General features: G+C 48.4%; 1 protein-coding gene across 6 annotated transcripts in view; it reads right to left on the bottom strand.

The window, feature by feature from the left end:
• Positions 1–331: 331 nt before the first annotated feature.
• SH3TC2 (SH3 domain and tetratricopeptide repeats 2) overlaps positions 332–13502 on the bottom strand; it is a 34484-nt gene continuing 21313 nt past the window's right edge. For 5 of the 6 annotated variants that reach the window (XM_014597622.3, XM_019478577.2, XM_019478578.2 and 2 more), the window contains 9 exons: positions 12909–13045; positions 11070–11111; positions 9275–10984; positions 8969–9149; positions 6425–6575; positions 5030–5152; positions 3187–3337; positions 1442–1638; positions 332–1202 (listed from right to left, as the gene is read on the bottom strand). In XM_014597622.3, coding sequence (XP_014453108.1) covers positions 1014–1202; positions 1442–1638; positions 3187–3337; positions 5030–5152; positions 6425–6575; positions 8969–9149; positions 9275–10984; positions 11070–11111; positions 12909–13045 — 2881 coding nt within the window. In that variant the 3' untranslated portion in view covers positions 332–1013. Of the gene's footprint in view, positions 1203–1441; positions 1639–3186; positions 3338–5029; positions 5153–6424; positions 6576–8968; positions 9150–9274; positions 10985–11069; positions 11112–12908; positions 13046–13502 lie in introns of those variants that run through there. The other variant, XM_019478581.2, reaches the window with a different exon arrangement.

Raw genomic sequence — 13502 nt, 5'->3', positions numbered from 1 at the left:
GCCCCTAGCCCCAGGGTACTCAGCTGTTTGTAGCTAGGCAGGACTCTACCCTACTACTTTGCTTGTGGCTTTAATGAGGACAGTTTCTCCCTCTCCTCACAAGGGACTGCCTGCCTTTCCTTTTCCCACCATCCACACAGATCCTGGAGTGGCCTTTGGCACATACTTCTTCCCTTCTCATCTCTTCCTCATGGAGTTTATGGTGCTTTGTAATGCTGAATGCCTCAGAGGCAATCCTGGTGGTTGTGTAGCAGGCCACCAGCCCCTGCCTGCCTCTCCCTTTCCCCCCACCTCCCAACTCCATCAAAACAAGCACACAAGTGAAACCAAATAGAAATAAATAAAAAAATGTTCTTTGACTAATTAAAATGTAGCTGGGATTACAGCTTAGACCCCACCGCTGGCTCCACCAATCCATGTGCGCAGCCCAAGGCTGTGAGCACTCAGGAAGGAGATGGTATTCTGTAAAATAAGCATCAGACTAATGACCAAGCTCAACACTTTGCCAGCACTTGGGCAGTGCTTTTCCCATCTGATCAGCTGCATTCTTGGAGTGCCATCTAGTGGCAAGACCCAATAATGTGCATTCCCAAGGCACAGGAAACCAGTTCCACCCTAGAACAGGCCAAGAACTGAGCTCCCAAGCTGCGGCGTGGGGTAACACACAGGCAGCATGCCCATTCTGAATGTGGGACACTGGGGCACGTGTGGCAGCAGTGTCTCCTCTGTATGTGCTTTGTGCTTGCTGATAGGCTAAGGGTTTAGTTTTCCAAGGGATCCAAGAAGGAAGTCAGTGAGCAAGCTATGAGGAAAACATCACATCCCAAACCCCTGATGTGACAGCCAACCTCTGTGAAATGAAAAGCTAACATGGCACAACAATAGGCTGCTTTTCTCAGGCTGACATTGAGAACTTTCCATGTGCCATTTGCTTTGGCTTCAGAAGGCATGTGGGCAACTGTCTGCAATGAGGTATGAAGATCTGTCATCATCTGTCTCACAAACTTGGTTTGTCACACTTGTCCTCCTTCACTGAGCCACCTAGCCCGATATGTGGCACAGCCATCCAGAGCCTTGGGTTGGAGGGGCATGCTGTATATGTAAGCCAACTTGGCATAGATGACATCTTGCAGCTTCTTGTCTCCCAGCACTGTGGCTGCAGCCAGGGCCAGCAGGAAGTAACCAGTAGCATCTTGTTCATCCTAACCAGAAAGCACAAAGGGAGATGTTAAGGACTGGCTGAAATGAAGGCAAAAAAGGCTGTGCTGGAACTAGACAAGGGCCTAGCATCTCATGGGAGACCACTGGGATGCCTGACTCATTTAAAATGAGACCCCTGGTCTGTCTAGCAGCTGCATTCCAGGCTGAGATTTGTGTTACATTGGCTCTTCAGCAAGACTACTATGTTCCACAGAGCACTTCATGGAAAGATGCTCCTCACCTTCAGTTTGTGCAGGGTCAGATTGCCAAGGTGACAGTAAATCTTAGAATAGTACATGGCCTCTTCAGCACACTGCAGCATGGGAGAGCACAAGGCAAGCGTCTTCAGATAGCAGTCCTCAGCCATCTCGTACATCTGCAGGAAATAGTACACTGAAGCCAGGCGGTGAAATGCAACCAGCTCTTGCAACTGATCTCCTGGAAAAAGAAGTGCTGATACAGCAATACTGCCACCTGCTAATAAATCATCCCCATTCCAGTACTACTAAGCCCAGGGCCTGCTAGTGCTGAAGTTCTGTATTTGCTTCGCAATCAGGGGATGAACCTATATGTGCACTTTACTGTAGAGCTGACTAATTAACCCCACAGGAAAGTGTCACAGTCTACACGTGCACAGATATTAAGGTGCAGTAAACTAATTAACTCTGCCGTAAGATAGCACTGTTGGGGACAGTACTATCTTAGAGTCATAGAATCATAGAAAATTAGGGTTGAAAGGGACCTCAGGAGGTCATCTAGTCCAACCCCCTGCTCAAAGCAGGACCAGCCCCAACTATATCATCCCAGCCAAAGCTTTGTTTAGCTGGGTCTTAAAAACTGCCAAGGACAGAGATTTCACAACCTCTCTGGGTAACCAATGCCTTACTACCCTCCTAGTAAGAAAGTTTTTCTTAATATCTAACCTAAACTTCCTTTGCTGCAACTTGAAACCATTGTTCCTTGTTCTCTCATCTGCCACCACTGAGAACAGTCCAGCTCCATCCTCTTTGGAACCCCCTTCAGGTAGCTGAAGAGTACTATTAAATTCCCTCTCAGTCTTCTCTTCTTTAGACTAAGTAAGCCTCGTTCCTTCAGCCTCTTATATGTCATGTACTCTAGCCCCTTAACTATATTTTATGGCAGAGTAATTAAGTGTGATGAAACACACGTGTAGATGGTGGTAGGGGCTGGCTGAGGCATGAGGGTGCTAAAGTGTGGGGGTTGCCTGCTGTCTACCTGCAGATTCTGCACCCTCATGCCCCAGCCAGCCCCTCTGCCACCCAACACTGCCACCTGGAGCCCAGGGCTAACCCCCAGAACCTGCTGCTAACCTGAGGCTGCTCTGTCCCAGCTCAAAACTGCTGCTGTCCCGGGTGCATGTGTAGATGCTGCGCCTTGGCAAAGTTGACTCTGGCTCACACAGCTCTGGAGTTTATTGCATTGCATTAATTGAATGTGTAGATGCACCCAGGGAGTAGAGGCAGGAACCCCTGTGATTTAGGAGATGGCTGAGACTCTCCATGTTCATCCGGATGGTCCAGTGGGGACACAGCCAACAACAGGATTAATGTCGTGATGGGCACAAGGGAAGAACTAAAGGGCAAGTATTAGTCATTAGAGTCTCTGAGGGCACCAGGCCTGCACAGGCTGTTTCACTAGTCCCACCTACAGTCATATACTGGCATTGTCCTCAAAGCATCCTACCTAATTAAACTATTTAGATGCAGAGTTGTGAGCGGTGTCATCAGAGAAGTAAAGCAGTGAGGAATCGCCGCATTCTAACTCCTAATTTCCCATCATCTGACAAAATGACGGATATGAGAACAACCCATGCAATAATAAGAGGCCGTCCAGCATCTTTATTATGTCAGAAATATATTCCCTTCAGGCAATGAAGTTTTCTCCCTTCTGAGGAGACAACCCACCCACTCTGTGTGGAGAAGACTTGGAATAGCTGCTGTCTCTCAAGGAGGCAAAACCACTCACCTACGCTGGTGCTCAGCCTGGCTGCCAGGGTGGCAAATTCTAGTGCCTTCTCATAGCCCCGTAGTCCAATCTGCAGCTCTGCCAGCTTATTGAACAACCGCAGCTCTGTCCTGGTGGCCTTCAGTTTCCTGGCCAAAGGCACAGCACCTCCCTGGGCAGATGGGGGGACAGTAAGTCCAAAGGGATTACTTGGCAGTTATAGCTCAAAACCCATGCTTCACATCAGGGCAAATGAGCAGCAACACACAGCACTGACTTGCTGGCTAGACATTAGGGATGGCACAGAAGCAATGGTTTAGGTGCTGGCAGGAGATGCTGCTAACCCAAGTTCAAATGTTGCCCTGCCCCAAACCTTCTGTGTGACTTGAGCAAGTCAGTTAGGCCTGGACTCAAAAGAAGTTTGATACTTTAACGTGGGATTCAAGTATCCAATTCTGAGAGTGTAATCCTCAAAGTCCCTGTCTATATTTCACCAGGAAAGCCCCCTGGGTGAGGGATAGCTTGCCTAGTCAACGCTGAACAAGTCGTGGTTGTCCTGGGGTCCCACAAGCCAAGCAATTTTGCTCTTGGTCAAGCATTTGGCAGGTGTGCTCACAACTATGGCAATGATTCTCCACCAGGGTGCCATGGCACCCTGGGGTGCATGAGATCCTTTCAAGGGTGCTTCAGGGTGTCATGCAATGTTATCACCACTAGATGTGCAACTGTAACTCATAAGATAAACCTAGAATTGCAAATGGGAATCCCCAGTGTTAAAACCACCCTGACCTGCTGTAGTCTTTCTGAGGTCTTTGCAACAGAAGAAATGTCCTATTATTTTTCTGTAGTCAAAAAACAAGTGAGAGCTAAGAACTGGCATTTCCTGAGCGGTGCCTCCAGTCTATGAGGGATGTCTTGAGTCCAAAAAGGTTGAGAACTGCTGAGCTATGGGACCAGGGTCTACACAAAACACAGGAAACTGCTTTGGGTTGAAAGAAGTGGCCTCTACTCTGCTTCAGACAAGCAAAGAAGTTGTTTAACTCCAGCAAAAGGGTGCAGGGCTGTGACCCCTGAGTGGAGGGAGGTTTGGCCCACAGGCCCTGGAGAAGACAGGGCTTAGTGATCCCTCTGAGCTAGCTCTGGTGCTCCAGGCTTGGTGATCTGGCTCTTGTAAGCCCCACCTGACTGAGGGACCCAGCTCCTCTGTGCACAGCATAGAACCTAGGGCCCGAACTCAGGGTGGGGGTCCCACCAAGAGTTAGGTGCTCAGCATTGCACCTTCCATCTCTTTGTGCCTCAGTCCTCACACAAGTGTTTGGAAGGACAAGTCCACAAAAGACTGTGAGGTGCCCTGAAGTTTTGGGCCTGATGTTCTGGTCTGGGACCAGATTTGGACCTACAGCATAGATAGCTCCTGCCTCCTCCCAGTACCCTTGGCACTCACTCCCCTTGTCTGCCATGAAGCATCCCGACAGCAAAAGGGCTCTTCCCTGCCTGTACCCTGCCACGCTCAAACTGGAGTTCCCTATCGCAATGCTGTTCTGTGTAGAGCCCATCTCAGGCACTCAGACCAACTCACTGTGTTAGTTCCCAGAAAAGTAACCACTCAGCCTTCCTCTGGAATGGTCTCCTGTCTCAGAGGAGCCCTTGCTGTGGCAGCAGCTACTGTCCTGAGTATCACGGCTCCAGGTGCAGTGGCAGCAGTTGCACTCTCATGCTCCTAAACACCCCGTCACCTCACCAACACTTCCCTTTCAGCCTCTCTGTAGCCATTTCTGAATGACCAGCAAACCTGCCCTTCCACTGGAGAGCTCACTACAGCTGTTTGCATGGGAGGAGTACATTGATGGGAGTGCTCCAGTACCCTGTAAAATTCCACTGCTCGGTGTCTGTTTCGGCTGCCATTAAAAAAGATATCCCCCGCCTCTTCATACAGATCCATGGCCAAGGAGAAGTCCCCTGGTTTCAGTGCAGTCTGTATAGCTGCCTAGAATGAGAAGAAATTGAGGTGAGAACCTGAGAGTCCACCATAGATGTACTCCAAGGTGATTTTGTTAATAAAATAACAATAAAAACAAGCTCAAATCTTCAGAATGGTGCGAACATATTTTGCATGCTCTGTTCTAGTAGCAATGCATGAAAATTAGTAATTAGAAGACCAACTGGTCATTTGCATTTGAATGCACAGGTACTGTCATACATGCACAATTGTGGTAATTGCACTTGCAATTTATGTGCATGCAGTTTGGACACTGGGACCAGGGAGTGAATTTCTATGTAGATGCAATATGCCAGGCCAAAAGCATGTGACAATTGTTCAGCAAAGTGGTGTAACCATTGGCTGTGCAAGTTCCACCCAGCACTTGGGAGAACTGCTTCTGGGTATGAAAAGGGGATTTGAAAACTTAGACAGGGGGGAAGTCAAACCCATAGCTAGAGCAAGTGGCTATACATAGATAACTTTCAATAGTGCAGGAGTCACTTATGTCAAAAAGCCCTATTAAAGCCATCTCCCAGCCAAAGCAGGATCATTTCCTATTGTGTATTCATTATCATAACTCTATTCCCTCTGAAGATATTTCTCAGACTAACAGGCAAGCCCTGTTAGGAAGATCTGAGAGAGATTTGGCCTATACTTATTCTTTGTTAATGGTAACATTTTGCTGTTCATACATTCCATGTGCTGAAACCACCATCTAAAGAGTTAATTACAACCATCTGTAATAAGTGCTATAGATTTTCCTGCTGTGAATTCTTGACTTTTAGGATCAAGGCTACCAATTCACTTCACACAGGTCAATGAGCAGCCATTGGATAACTGACAACTTCCAGACCCTACTGTCTTGATTTAGATCCATGCTGAAGATGTACAAGTAAAAGGGCTGGTAGCGGGGCAGGAGCCTAACTACTTGTCTTACCCAGCCACACCAGTTTACAGTATTTCTGATGCTTGAAATAGAAGCTTTCTGTATCCAGGTTGCTACTTTACTGTAAATTCTGGTGGTTCACACCATTAGCAAACCAACGCAGCCTTCTCCTCTGAATAATCTGCAATTCATGCAAGGCCCTTTCCCTTTCAAGGAGATGGCTTTCTGTGATTAATGCTTGCACCAGGTATTATTGTTTCATTTCTCCCCTTCACAGCTAAAACAATAGATTCCCAAATACTAGTGATGGAAAGGACTCAGGAGATGAAAAGATCTAGTCACCTCATAGAGGCTCAGATAGCAGAGACTTGCACTGCCCACCCCTGCCTTACCTGGAAGTACATTTCCACCGGCTCATCCTCCTCCATAAGATAGTGGAGCCTGCCAGCCTGCAACCAGGCCTGTGCTGCTTTGACTTGCTCCCCCAGGTCAATGAAGATCCGTAAGCTCTGTTTGGTACAGTCCAGGGACTGTCTCAAGGACCTGGAAGGTTAACAGGGAATCATCGTTACAGAGCACAAGATGATGCCCCCAGAATTCAGATAAACTTTCATTAAACAACTCTGCATGCCCTCCCCACATATGTGTTGCTTTGGCTCATTGTGAACCATCTGTCTCCTTTTGGCTCCCATCAGCTAACTGAAAAGTGAAACCTGTGCAAGAACAGGCCTCTCTTGTCTCTCTCTCTCTCTCTCCCTCTCCTGCGAGCTATAGGGAAGCTCCTACTAGCAACAGTACCTGGGCCTTTACCCTAATTTTTTTGGCACTAGAAGGCAAAATGACCAGTACTTACTTGTGTGAGCCATGTGATACAACATTTGGCATCCGGCAGGGGGCACTGACCCACCGACAAACCAGCCTTCAGGTTGGTTTGTGGGTTTGGCAGATTGTCTTTAAAGCTACTGGACTCCAGCTGTCCTTCTTGCTGAGGGTGTGGGGTGCCTTTGTAATCCAAAATAGCACCACTCACATGACAGATGGCTGCTTCCTAAATTCCTTCCCCCTGAATTCACTGTGACCTTACATGCCATTCCAGGGTCTTCAGAGCAAATTCACCAGTACTTGGCATTTGTTTGCCTTTAAAAAGCACAATACTTCCTTTGCCTGTGGTGTTTAATGGCAAATCCTGACTCCATTTGGGCCTAACCTGATAGGTTACCTCCAATTTATCAAAAAGGAAGATTTAGAGGTGACATGATTGTGGCATATAAGTGACCTCCTGGGGAGAAAACAAGGTTAAAAAGGGCCTTTTAGCTAGCAGAGAAAGGAATAATGAGAACCAATGGCTGGAAGCCAAACCCTTATACTGTATTAGTGTGATCCCAGCAGAATGGCAACTCAGGTTTATGTTAGAAAGAAGTAAAATTGGACCTGGTTTTGCAAAAACTGATTGGTGGCAAAGTGCTGTAGAAAGGAGTCAGAATATACGTTACAAATACGCCTTTGTCCCATCTTCTTTACAGATGATTTAGATTGGTTCCTGGTAACTTAAAGAACCTGGATGGACAACACTCTTATATCAGTATAATTGGCATTTCACTGCTGTAAAAGTGTGGTAGATAGATTATATAAATCCCTAAACTGAAATAATTTTGCCCAATCCACTGCAGAATTATCCTTAAAAGAATCAGAGAGAAAACTCCCTTAGTGGAAGTTACACTCATTTAGGTATCATTTCTCCAAGTAATAGCTGCATACTATGAGCCAGCCCAGAATGGCTGACTGCCTGTTCTGTTCCTTGTGTAATTTACAGTAGCAAGCAAAAACTGAAAGAACTAGCACCAGGTTATGTGTTTGTCTGTGCTTGCCCAGAGATGCCCCCTCTCCCAGGCTCCCTCTCCGATAATTCCTAGCTCGGTGTATCAGGCGGCACTGGTAGTCAGACTCTCTCCTAGTAAGAGATGTGTATCCCAGAATGTGTAGCCACCATTGGCCAGGTGATCTCTTTGGCACATTGCAAGGCCCATCAATTTTTTGCTGGAGGGTACTAGACTGGTCAGAGGCAAAGTTCCTATTACCAGAGGGAGTCCTTTTCAGTTGGCACCAAGTCAAATTTATGGAAGTGAGTCCATCGGAGTCAGTGGAGCAGGGATGGATTTGACTCAGGGCCATTTCAGTTATAACTCACCTATTTTTATTCACTTCTCAGCATCCTAGAAGCAGCAATGGGACCTTTAATGCATTAAAGGAATAAACGGAGCGCAATACATTTTCCCAGTCTCCTGTGTGACAGATCAGTGCATGACTGCCAGCTCCTGCAACCTCAGGTTACGCAGAAGAGATGAGTTGCCATGTGCATATCTATGTCATTCAGGAACCACTGCCTGTTCTACAGCCTACTGCACAATAGTCTCCATTAAACATTTGGTGTTTGCCAAGTTATGACATGTTTGTAAAGGAAATCAAATGATTTCCCTCTGGATCTGCAACAGAAGATATTCATGGACACAGGCGACTGGTAGGGGGAGCACAGGGGGGCCCCTGAGATTGGCCCCCGACTTGGTACCACTCAGGACAGGACTGTTTTATTGCCATGTGGGCCAGTGACATGTGGGGGGGGGGGGCACTAAGCTGCACACAGAAGTATAGGAGTGGATATGGGGCTTTTGGCCCGCCCCCAGGCACACCCACAATTGTGCCCCGCAGACTCAGGAGGCACCAGTCACCCCTGTTCATGGAAATGGTGCAGTAAAGAGTTTTCATGACTTGTGCTGTGTACAGCCTGGGTAGTATAATGGGTACTATAATACACCTGCCATTGTGGCCCTCTGAAGACTCTGTCCCACAGCCCTGGAAGTTGCTGCTTTTGCTTTCTGCTGAATGGAAACTTCTGGCCAGCAGCCTCTACCCAGTGATTAACCATTGAAGTGACTTACTTGGATGTGTCTAGACTCCGGTAGAGCTGGCTGAGGGTCTGTAGGACTTGTGCTTCCATCTCTCGGTCCTGGAGCTGCTGTGCCAGGGATACCCAATGTTCATGGTAGGTAATGCAGGCCCCAGGATTCGGGGACACTTTGCTGTAGAAATGGCAGAGGGACTCAGTGATATGAAGCTGACCTGTATGGTATGGGGAAGGGGGTGGGATTAAATGGCCACATTAGGGATCTAAGAAGGTGCAACATATAGGCAACTCCCTTCCTTATACATGCTCCCATTAACAAAGCTCCAGGCAACATACTCACTCTTCATGTTGTGGGACTTCAGAGCATACACCAGTGCCAGTTCATGAAAGATTTTGCTGTCTTCTATCCTGTGTCTGCCCACCATTGCCTCAGCTAGCCACACCAGCACCTGCACCAGCTCCATTTCTGAGTCTTCACTACCCTGGAGCTCAGCGTACAGCTGAAAAGACTGGAGCAAATACCTCTCAGCCAGCTGGTTGGCCCTGTGAGAGAGAGTCAAGTGTCCCAAGTTGGCCAAAGCAATAGCCTGGTTCCTCCTGTTGCCAGTCTCCTTGGCTTTGTTTAAGGCCCACAAGTAGTTTACTGCTGCCTTCTGCACCTGGCCTTCTCCATTGAGGGCAATAGCCAGGAGGTTGTGAACTGCCCCACCCTGAGTAACACCGTCCGTTTCACGCAGAGAGTGCAGGAGCTGCAGCATGATCTCTGCAGCCTTAGCTGGCTGGCTGTTCAGGATGTGCATCCACCCCAAAGAGAGGGAAGACTCAAAGGCCTCCTCCTCACTCATCTGCTTGCCAAGGACTACAGCTCTGGCTGCATAACAAACTGCCCCATCCAACACGCCATGCTGGAGGTACGTTTTGGACAAGATGGCACACAGAGCTCTCTGAGTGGACACAGCACCAGTTTCATGGGAGAAAGTCAATGCATGTCTGAGACAGAAGCAAGAAAGTACTGAGATGCTGCTTCTGTTCAGCTGACTTCCTAGGAGCTTGGCAGTATTCTGGAGGACTAAACCAGCTCTCCATATAGGTGTTGGTGCCCCTTTGATGCCACTGGGAACAAACCGCCGGGTGGATGCCAATGTGATATGCGGCAAGTATTTCTTGTCATACAAATAGCTCAATATGGGAGTGGTATCCAACAATGTGGCACTGGAATCTTGGCTAGAGAAGTTGGTGGAGAGGATTTGAAGGCGCTCTGCGAAGGGCAGGACCTCATCATACTTGCCCAACTGTAAGAAGAGCTTGACAGCAAGGAAACAAGCCCGGGCCTCCAAAGAGGTATTGCCCACCACAATTGCATCCCTCAGGATGTACTTCACAACTTCCAGCTCATTCTCAGAACTGAAGCCATGTCCCGGCAAACAGACTAGCAGGGCCACCGCTTTCCCCAGCATGGAGAAGAACTTGAGCTTCATCTTCTGTTTCAGGTAGATGGCAGCAAGGTTCACATGCAGTGCAGCCAGCAGAGGAAGGTCCCTGAACCCCTTGTCCATTACACTTATGGCTTCTTCAAAGTAGACTCGGGCCTGGGACAACTTGACCCTTTTGATGCAGAGCCTGCCCAGCAGGAAACAGACCCTGATATGAGCCCAGTCCAAATGAGTTCTCTTGGCCCAGTTCCTAGAGGTCTCAAGATACAAGATCAGCTCATCCTCATCAGAGAAGCCATAAAAGGTGGAATTGAGGAAGGAGAAAGAGAGGTCATAGAGATTTTGAAAATGGGCCACATAGCCACCTTGGTTAAGGAAGGTCAGTATGGGGTCAAAGACTTCAGCATCCTCCATGTGCCCAGCATTCAGGTCAATAAAGAACTTGGGGTCATCAAAGTCATCTGGCTCCTGAAGCAGAACGTCTTCCAGGGTAGCAGGGAGTGATTCCCTCTCTGAGCTGGACTGCTCTGAGACACTAGGTGTGGCCAAGCCATTCATAGCTGCTTCTTCCCATGACCCGAGCAGCTGGACATCCTTACATCCTTGGAGAAGAGCCTCTAAAATGGACAGGCAAACCACAAATAAGACCTTCATCACCTCCACGCAGCTGAACAATGTCCACCTCCCCTTCCACAAACTCACCAGATGGCACTTTGGGGAGCATGACTGCAGGTTCAAAACCATCTACAAGTCAAGAGAAATAAACATGGCCACTGTTAGCAGACAGATAGAGGCAAGCAGCATAACTGAACAGCCCATACTGAGAGGACCAGCCTCCCCCTCTGCACCCTCTGATTCTCCAATAAGCTCTGAGTACCTGGCTTAACAAGGTTACAGTCCTAAACATCACAGTCAGGCTAGATTTTCCATTCTTCCCTTCTGGGGTGGTTGGGATAAACACAAGAGCATGGAGAAGTTGTCCCCAGATGCAGGTCAGTGGTAGAGTTATTTTATTGGGTATTGGGAAGATCACACCCACCCAGGAAATGGGGAGGGAGCTAATGTACTGTCTGGGAAATCAGTTTGCCTCCTTTTTCATGATGCATCCGATGAAGTTTCAGACATGGGTTTCTTCCTGAGGGCTTATTCTCTAGAAGGACTCCTATATGCCCTGCCTTTCACATTCCTTCCCACATGTGCCAAACATGACAGGTAGTGCATATACAGGCAACTGCCATTTGCCATGGCTGGTAGAAAGCATCTTTCAAAGCACAAAGCTAGGAGGCAAGGGAATGTGCACTGTATCACCACATCCTCTTTGTTCTTCCCATCTTAAACTCTTTTGCTAACATTAAGAATCTGAACTTCTCAGCACCAATGAGCTATTGCTAGATTATTATATCTCTGTTTCATAGATGGGGACATTGAGGATGAGACACTCTCTGTGTAGCCAAAGGCCACTGAGCAAAAAAAGGGACAATTGGGAACAGAACCAAGGAATTTTGGCTTCAGGGCCTTCCTTTGATAAGCAGACAATATTACCTCCCAGATTAATCATTTATTTGCCTTAGAATCTCAACCAGAGCCCCGAAATGATGGACTAGAGACAGGAGAGTGATCTTCTCTGTTCATGCCCATCCAGGGGAGCCATGTAGTTAATTTTCATATGACAAGCAAATTCTTTGAATTCTTTTCTTTCCTCTCTGCATCTAGATGTTTGCAAAAGGCTGAACTAATTCTTCAGTCTCCCAAGGGAACAGCCTCCGCTAGGAGCACAGCAGAGATGCTTCAACTCATCACGTGCCAGGAGGCAGCATTTAGCTCTCACAGGGAGCCGATCTGAGCCCAGGACCCATTCAGTGCATTGCACTTAAATGGTGAAATATGGCTGAGGACTGGGGCAACTCCAGCTGAGTCAGTCTTGAGCCAGACAGAGGAAACACTCCTGGGGAGGCTGGAGGTCAGCAAGGCTGTGGTCTCTGAGGCTCCCTCTGGAAAAGTCCACTAAGCTCAGCATTTCTACACATACCTTTTCGTTCAGCAAGGCACCGGAGATCCACCGCTTCTGAGCAGACTCGATTAATCGGGTCTGCTCTGCATGTGAGTTGACGTGCACTGTGCCGTGCCACATGCAGTTGTATAAGTGGAGAAATGCGTGTCAGCACACAGAAAATGGCAGCGGTGCACTTTTGAACTAAAGCACCTCCGAGGTGTTTTAGTTCAAAAGCACGCTGCCGCCATTTTCTCAGCGCTGATGTGCATTTTTCTGCTTATACAACTGCAAGCATTGCAGCACCAGGCGCTTTTCGAAGCACCTGGTGCTGTGGTGCTTGCACATGTAAAAATGCCCCTTAGGGTCTGGGTGAGGACTTGAGGTGCAGGCTGCCTACTCAGTGCAACTAGTAACTCCTCCCTACCCCTCTCCACCCTGCAAACTTCTGACTGGGGATATAAGGCAGGGAACTCCCTAGAGATGCCTGGATGGGGCTCCATTTGAAGAGGCGGCTGCCCCAAGGAGCAGTGAGGGGCAGAGGCACTCACCCAGCCTGTACACAGAGGTGATGTCGGTATGCGCCAGGTCGCTGAGGACGCGGATGTAGTGCTGCTCGCTGCCGTTGCATGGGAGGCGCAGGAGGGAGCGTTGCTCTTCGTCACTGAGAAACTCCAGACCCTTTCCCCTATATGGGGGCATGCACCAGCAGACGTCAGTCAGTGCAGCTTGTATTTCCACACCCCAAAGCAGCTGTCTTGTCACAAGGCACTGGTCTTCCAGGCTCCCAACCCCACATGGCCAGAACCCTGCTGTGGGTGGGAACTCCTGCTACCCACCCAACACAGCTCTGTCACAGTATTTTCACAACCTCAAGAAGGAAAGTCCCCGAAGCAACAAGACCTTGAGTTGCTCTGGCCCAGAAATGGCCAGCTGAGGTACTGGAAAACCTATGAAACCCCCCCACAAAACTAGGTTCTGGCACCACCAGAGGATGTGCATCTACTTGCGACCTGTAGTACCAGCTTGACAACTGAAACAACTATTAGGGCTTCACAGTATGAGGGAGTCACCTCCTTCCTGTATCATCCAGTGGTTCTTGCCCTGTCTTTCTGATGGTGCTGTTTTGTCCAGCTCCTCTCACG

This window comes from Alligator mississippiensis, chromosome 9 (assembly GCF_030867095.1).
Source record: "Alligator mississippiensis isolate rAllMis1 chromosome 9, rAllMis1, whole genome shotgun sequence".
Taxonomy (NCBI): Eukaryota; Metazoa; Chordata; order Crocodylia; family Alligatoridae; genus Alligator; species Alligator mississippiensis.
This window is presented reverse-complemented; position numbering and strand designations above follow the sequence as displayed.